General features: G+C 39.2%; 1 protein-coding gene and 1 pseudogene across 1 annotated transcript in view; both read right to left on the reverse strand.

The window, feature by feature from the left end:
* Positions 1 to 7,880, reverse strand: part of MYO1E (myosin IE) — a 235,103-nt gene that overhangs the window by 106,911 nt on the left and 120,312 nt on the right. Inside the window, exons 10-14 of the mRNA XM_073618829.1 lie at positions 7,691 to 7,880; positions 6,604 to 6,684; positions 6,432 to 6,518; positions 3,070 to 3,156; positions 1,755 to 1,922 (exon numbers count right to left, since the gene is read on the reverse strand). The exon at positions 7,691 to 7,880 is cut by the window's right edge and continues 7 nt beyond it. Coding sequence (XP_073474930.1) covers positions 1,755 to 1,922; positions 3,070 to 3,156; positions 6,432 to 6,518; positions 6,604 to 6,684; positions 7,691 to 7,880 — 613 coding nt within the window. The remainder of the gene's footprint in view (positions 1 to 1,754; positions 1,923 to 3,069; positions 3,157 to 6,431; positions 6,519 to 6,603; positions 6,685 to 7,690) is intronic.
* On the reverse strand, positions 4,877 to 5,854 carry LOC141134449 (bcl-2 homologous antagonist/killer pseudogene; annotated as a pseudogene).

Consider the following 7,880-nt stretch of genomic DNA (forward strand, 5'->3'; position numbering starts at 1 on the left):
GTACCCATGGGAGGCTCCTGGAAACACCTGAAATCTCAGACCTTGACTGCAACAAAGGCAACAAACTCAGAGGAATATCGGAAATGAGACCATATCGTCCACACGAGATTGTATTATTCAGATTATTATCGTCATCCCATGCAATCAAGTTTTTTTTCAAATTAGAACGCTAAATACCTTCTTGCGCATGCTGGCTGGTGTCAGAGGGGAATCTCAGCCCCTCCCGCTGCTTTTCTTAGATCGGGAAAGGAGAGCGGGGGAAGGGGGGGTCACATGACCACACAGTGGAGCTGTGCAAAAAAGGTATTTAGGATTATAATTGAAAAAAATAAATACAACAACTCACTGCACTATATTCTTACTAAAACAGAGAGGATATAAGTAACTGTTATGTGACTTTACAACCACTTAAACTTCTGCCAACATTCACTGGGTGCTACATTCACATTACATCTAGCCCATGTAACTAGATCCTCTGACACTTTTCAAAATAGTCGCCATAGAAAGAACTTTCAGAAATGGGAGATCTAATTTTGATTAACCTTGCAATTTAACAGTCCTGAAACAATTTTTCTCATATTTGAACATGTTTTTGCCTTCATTGATGACATACAAGGTTTCCTGTAAATGGCTGAGCAGCACTCAGCCCGACTAGATATTGTTTCCGGGAACAGGAGAGGAGGTCCCCACCCTGCTGCAGGAACACAGCCCTGTATACGGTATGTTGCTGATGCTACAAACAGTTTAGACAGCCCTCCCTGTGGACTCGTGTTAGTGAAGCAAATAGTTCATTGGGACCAGTATGGTCCAAACAAACTGTTAAAGTCACAAGAAAACAAGAGTTGTGCTTTAAATGAGAAGAATGGGAATCACAAAAAAAAAAAAAAATAAATAAAAAAAATCATACTCGCCTAGATCGCTGCAGCACTAAACCCAGCTGCATCTGCCCCTCGTTGCTTCAAAGACTGCGAACAGAGCGATCCAACACCACTGATCGCTCAGCTCTCGATCCTCAGCCGGCAGAGAGATGGTGGCGGTCAGTCATCAGCTCTCTGCCCTGCCTCTCCAGCACTCACTGGAGAGCTGGGGTGTGTAGGGGTTGACTGACGCTCTAAGCATTTCGCTGAGAGGCTGAGACCACTGTCAGTCCAGTCTTCGGGACTGATCCCAGCCATATGGTTGGATCCTTTCAGAGCCTAGACCGTCTCTGTGACGTCAGCTGACAGCGGTTATTAGCCCGCTGTCAGATGAAAACAGGTCACAGGAGTCCAGAACTGACTACACTCCTGTGACCCACAGGAGAAGCATAACCAAAAAAGCTTTGGTCAAACCTCTCTTTAAATGTTCGTTTATGTTAAGAGGACCAGAAAAAGCAGTTCTCAATTCTTGATGCTATGTAACTGCAGGCCCCTCCGCACTGCAAGACCGGTCCCCCTCAGCATCTTCTCCCACATGCTCTACTGGTCAGATGCCCCTGACATCTTTCAGACCGATGCAAGGCCGATAGCCTGCACTGAAAGCTGAGACAGTCCACTGCTGGAGCGTATGGGAATTGAGGAGATCTTCCAGGGGAGCAACAAATCTGGAAATTAAAATGGCTTTTCCTGTCCCCTAGACCTCAACAAGCATTTAATAGTTTAGTATCACATTTGAATTGAATTATTTAAATAAAACTCCTACCAAAATGATTTCTGCCTAGGCTGAACCCTCCTGGTAAATCTTTTTGCAAACGCATGCAGAGAATTCATGCTTACCTTTCCAGCATAATGGTGAACAATAAAGCCCTGGTTCCAACTATTAAAATGTTCATGGGTCCCCACAGCCATCTGGAGTTTTTGCAAAAGCGTCTGATCAGCCCCTTCTCCCACGGCATGCATGGTGGCACATACATCATCTAAAATACTCATTATGCCTGGTGGGTTCTGGAAAGTAAAACGAATGGTACAAGATCAACTAAACACAGTTATACTGACAGTGAACTATTATACAGAACCACCAATACTTCATAATTGAAGATATATAGTACATATCTGTCCTTCCTATGTGCAAAAGAGGCAGCATCTCTGTACAGATGGATGTCCCACCAATGACCTAACAGAACCATTTCCATAAATCTAAATGTGCCACCCACCACTGCAGCAGATCTAGACACAAGGACAGCACTAGATAAGTAGATGGCATATTAGTCTACATTGTGCTCTGCTGTATTTCAGGTATCAGTGGCTAGGTTGACTTGAGTGCAAAATAAGACAAACTGAAAAAGCTGATGGAACTAGCTTTTAATTGTGTATCACTATATGTTGTTAAAGGTTAGCCTCCAATGCCAAAGCCATAGTTTCCATACACTGCACTAATGATAGCCAACAAGTATGAAACCACTAAATGCAGTATAACAAATGCAGCTAACAAACATCAGTTTCTGGATGTACAGTTAGTCATAGGACATACAGGTATGATTTGAATAGCTTTTCATAATCTAAGGAACAATCTCGTTTTCAATTATGCAATAGAATGAGACTGTCAATACTTTGTTCTAGAAAGACTCTACAGTACTTTATGGTGTTAAATATTAGGAAGCAAAAAATAAAGACCACCAATTCATGGAATCTGTAAAAAGTGAAATGAATTGTTTAGGACAAAATGGAATGTATTTTATGATTATATGTTTTTAAACATATATTATTAAATGTCTATATTACTTTATTTAAAATAAACATTTAATACATGACATAATAAGTAATATGGGTTATCTAAACAGACCGCACAACAAAAGCCTCCTAGATCCATGTCCACCTAGTGATAATATTGGCGCATATCTATTTGAGACACTGGTGAAACGTCATTTGATAAGAGATACCCAATCTTTATTTCTCACCACTCTGACTCATTCACATGTGTGCATGAATTTAATACGTAAAATACAAATATATACAAAACCATTATACATTACTTTTAAACCTAGTGACATAGAATGTGGAAGAGTGATTACATAAGACACAGATTAAAAGAACATAACTAGACCTCACTTTGAGAAATAATGAATAGATATATCATTCTTCCCACACTTACCACTTTATTCTCAATAAGGTCACACACAATCTTATTGTTAAAGTATTCTATTGGGGTCCACCGAATGCCTTCCTGAACATATTCTTCCTAAAATTCAAAGTACAGAAAAATATAAAAAAGATGTACAATATTTTGCTGCAATGCAAATAGCCAAAAATGATCATCTTATTCTGGCCAACCTGCGGCAGTCATGAGTCCCACAACATAAGGCCCAGTGTACACTAGAAGCTAAAAACTGGTTAAAAAAAAAAAAAAAAAAAAAAAAAAAAAAAAAAACTGGATAAAAACGCTAATATTTAACATTTTTTTGCTGGTGTTTAGCAGTGTACAAGCTTTAGGAGAGTTAGTGTTAAGGAGTGGAGCCGGAGGCATCCTTAACAGTCAACGAATAGTGGATGTTAAGGATGGACCCTTTCAGGTCTGGTATGGATTTTTAAAGGGGAACCCAATGGCAATTTTTTTTTGCCACGGTATCTCCCCTCAAATCCATACCAGACCTTTATCTGAGCATGCATGGGGGGGGTGCTTTGGGGTAGAGGAGGATCCCTTCAAGGCACCTTGTCCCCAGGTGGTTATGAGGGTGTGGGGGAGGACTTATTGGAATCTGAAAGCCCCCTTTAACAAGGGGCCCCGAGATCCTGTACCCCCCTCCTATCTGAATGGGTACCCCTACTCATTTACCAAAAAAAGTGTGCAAAAGTGAGTAAAAACACAACATTTTGACAAGTCCTTTGGTAAAAAAAAAAAAAAAAAAAAAAAATTGTCCCCTGGTGTACCCTGCGTCATGGTCATTGACCAGTGCATGCTTTTTTGTTCAGGCTGACAGTTTTCAAAAAAAAAAAAAAAATATATATATAATAATATTAATAGATAATCATATCTTTAAAAAAGGCCTTGTTAAACACTGTTGTGTTTTTACTCACTTGTGCACACTTTTTTGGTGAATGAGTAGGTCATACGTACTCGTTCAGATGGGGGACGGGATCTGGGGGCCTGGTATAGTTCAGGAGGCGTGCGCTTGCCCTCCCCCTTTTCTGGCCTGCCAGGCTGCATGCTTGGATAAGTTTCTGGTATGAATTTTTTTTTTGGGGGGGGGGGAACCACCATTCCATTAAAAAAAAAAAAAAAATGGTGTGAGTTTCCCCCTTCAAAATCTGTACCAGATCTAAAGGGCCTGGTATGGACCTGGGGGGACCCATGCCATTTTTTTTTCATTTTTTTTTTTTTTTAAGTGGGGTTCCTCTCTAAAATAATACCAGACCTGAAGAGTTTTTTTCCCCCAAATTCTTTATTTCTGGCAATTATTTTGTGTACATTCAGCTGTCAGCAGGGAAGCCCTCTGATAGCTGATGAGTCATCCGTTCACTAGCTGTTAAGGACATGGATGACCTCATGCTTATAAAAAAAGAAATGCTGGGCACTGTCGCTTCGCAGAGTTTAGGAGCGGTCAGCATTTTTTCCCCGCCAAAACGCCGCTGCTCCAGAATGCCCTGGCAGTGGGTTTTTTCTGCCACTAAACGCTCCTGCTACAAAATGCTGCTAAAAGCCTATATATGCATGAACTAGAGGCAGGGGAATTTAGAGGCAGTAAAAAAAATGAAAATGCCTGAAGCCCCTCACAATAGCTTCAAAAATGCCCAGTGTGCATGAGGCCTAACAGTGAAATTATACTATAATATAGAGGACATTTTGCCGTAACCATTCACAGGGGTGATAAAATATATATATTTTTTTTTTTTTAAAAAGGGACATTTAATGATAATTGCACTAAATAGGTCGCCTTTCAAGAGCTCTAGTATATACCGTAAAAATATTTTCCCTGAGGCAGGAACGGAAACAGGCATCAGTTAAGTAAATGTTACTACTCAAAGATGTCCTTGTGGGTAAAGGTTTGACATCCACAAAATCCCCAGGTATAAAATAGAAGGTCTTTTCTGATTATATAGTAGGTAAAAAACCTTTGAGACAGGCTCTTTAGGAACCAGATTGCATCTGCATGATTCATTCACAGATCACTCTTCAGCAATAGAAATACACTCCCAATTTCAGTATCCTAAGCCCAAACATTTAATCACAAATTGAAGGATAAGAACACCACCCAATGCCATCAGTACATATCGGATACTGTTATTTGTCAGTTTAAGTGCAGCAGCCCAGCCGCCTTGTCCTACAATCCAGCGGACAATTCTACTTTCCACCATGTATCTAGCAAGCCACTGGGCAATCGTTCTTAGAAACCTATGCCGTCCATTTTCCCACACATGGACAGCTAATCAATATCCAAAGCCATGGAGTGCTAGAACACGTCCCCAGTTCACCACAGTTTCAAAAAGACTGTCAGTCTTTCAGAAATAGTCATAAGCGTTGTCCAAGCTAGGATTCAGGTTCTTCACAATGGCATCAAAATGACCCTTATAGCACTTATTAAAGTCATCTCCAATCAATGCTAGCTGTTGTCCCACTTTGTCTAAATTGCTGTTTTCTTGTCTTGCATCTTCAATTTAGTTTCCAAGAGGTCTTGAATCCTCATCTTCTTCGTGTCCAAGTTGGGTGATGTGATAGGCATAACTTAGGAATATTTCTTCTTTCTGTTGACTCACATGCTCTTCATCTGCTTCAAGTACATCTGCATTATCTGTTGTATCTTCTTTGCCTCCAGTTGCCATGATTGACAGAGAGGTCAGTGTGATCCCCAAGGATCTTTTCTTCCTTCCGCAGCCCTAGAAGACTGACTTAGGACAGAAGACAGGTCCTGCACCCCATGCTGACTCCTTCCTTGAGGATGGCAATGGGCCGGCCGAGGTGTTAACACTTCATGTTTGGGGTGACAAAATATTTAAAGGAGATTCCTTGCTGCTATCAACAGGTTTCTCAAAATATAACAAAGTATAATGTATTTTAAACTATGGTATAGTTTTCCTGCCTTTGGCAATAAACAGTAATCACTAGACAAACTTTTTTATAAACTTTTGGCTTCAGATGTATTTATATTCTTTTATATTTGTAATACTTGTAAAAATAGATTTCCAGCACTAACACATAGAGCAAGTACGATATAAAAAGGCAGCCTAAAGCAATCACGAGTGAGTTTACTGTATTATGACCAGTGAAAGATATTTTGCACTTTAGTTGTAATGATGTGGATCATAATATGTTGGATGCACAGGACCCCGGCTGGACCACTAATGCAGAGAGAGGGGGCACTGGGAGAAGCCATAGAAAACGATTTGCCTTTACATCCTACGCATTGCATAAGCCAAGCTCCCATAAACCTCAGGAAGCCTATGCCTTTAACACCAGCCCTCATCACAGATATTGTGCTAACCTTCTATAACGCTAAAGGGTTAGGTCAGTTGATTTACCTGTTCTGCTTTTAGTGTCAATTCTATAAATATTTGTTGCAATTTTTCATTCACAAAATTGATGCAGAACTGCTCAAAACCATTTTTCTGAAAAAACAAAATACAAATACATGTGTTATTCAGATAACTACTTTATACCATTGGAGCTACAATCCTAAAAAGTGTAACTTACCTGAAAAATTTCAAAGCCATAAATATCAAGAACACCAATATTGTATTCTTCATGATCCTTCTCCATGGCTTTGTTGATGGACTAAAAAATAAATAATATGCTAAGTAAAGAAAACTGAAAGCCAAGCATTATTGCCTACTTTTTTTTGTGAATTGAGAATATATTATATATATATATATATATATATATATATATATATATATATATATATATATATATATATATATATATATATATATATATATATAGCGATAAATAGAAAAAAAAATATCAACTAGGTCTTTATAATATGAAATCTGCATAATGGAACCTGTGAGTCCTACAGAGTTCTTTGCTTAACACAGCAGAAAGATTGCTGGTCATGTGACTACACGTCATGTGAATGGGATTTACTAAGCCAGCACAGTAGAACTCACACTTGTAAAACACTTTTTTTTTTTTTTTTTTTTTTACGCAGTAGTTTAAAATGTACCTCTTTGGTTCATTTAAAACAAAACTACAGCTATTCCCACTTGGGGATGTAAACAGGAAATGGGCAGAAAGACACTCATGATTGGCTGTGCCGAACTGAGGTAGGGGTGGGGCTAGTGGGGTCAGTGGGGTATTGGAAAAAAATAAAACATGAGCCACTAAAGTAGAGGTCTACTTTAAAACAAGTGGATTTATCCTTCAATGCTACAGGAGGCCACTGAAATACATGGAAAGAAAGCATGCTTACAATCCATTATCTATCACAATCAGTCAGGCAGACCTACAGAACTTATATAATCTTATATCTGAGGTTGCATAGACACCCAAGGCAGATGCAATTTATAAGCAAAGAAAACTTTGGCAATCGAAAGAAGTCACTAAAACACTTAATCCCAGCACCAGTGGGCAGAAACCAAGTTAAAGTGGGCACTGGCATGGAAGTGAACCATATTTACTTCTATACTAACTACATTTACTTCTTGTAGTCAATTATAAAACAGTTGTACACTATAGATTAATCAGGACTACTATATTTGCAGGACCAAAAAAAAAAAAAAAAAAAAGAAAGAAAATCTATAAGCAATGTCATTGTTACATCGCCTGAGACAGGACTTACATCTACCAAGTAATCGAAGACTCGTGAATGAAGTGCTTTGGCGAGAGCATCTCTAGTATAGCAGGCCTGCTCCACATTCAAAGTCACATTGATTGACTCGGACTTGCCACCCCACTTGCTATCCATCTGTCTGCTTGTCAACTTCTCTCTTAAGCGACTTTCATTTATCCCCAGGAGGAATGTAGGGAAT

This window comes from Aquarana catesbeiana, linkage group LG03 (assembly GCF_042186555.1).
Source record: "Aquarana catesbeiana isolate 2022-GZ linkage group LG03, ASM4218655v1, whole genome shotgun sequence".
In the NCBI taxonomy this organism is placed as follows: domain Eukaryota; kingdom Metazoa; phylum Chordata; class Amphibia; order Anura; family Ranidae; genus Aquarana; species Aquarana catesbeiana.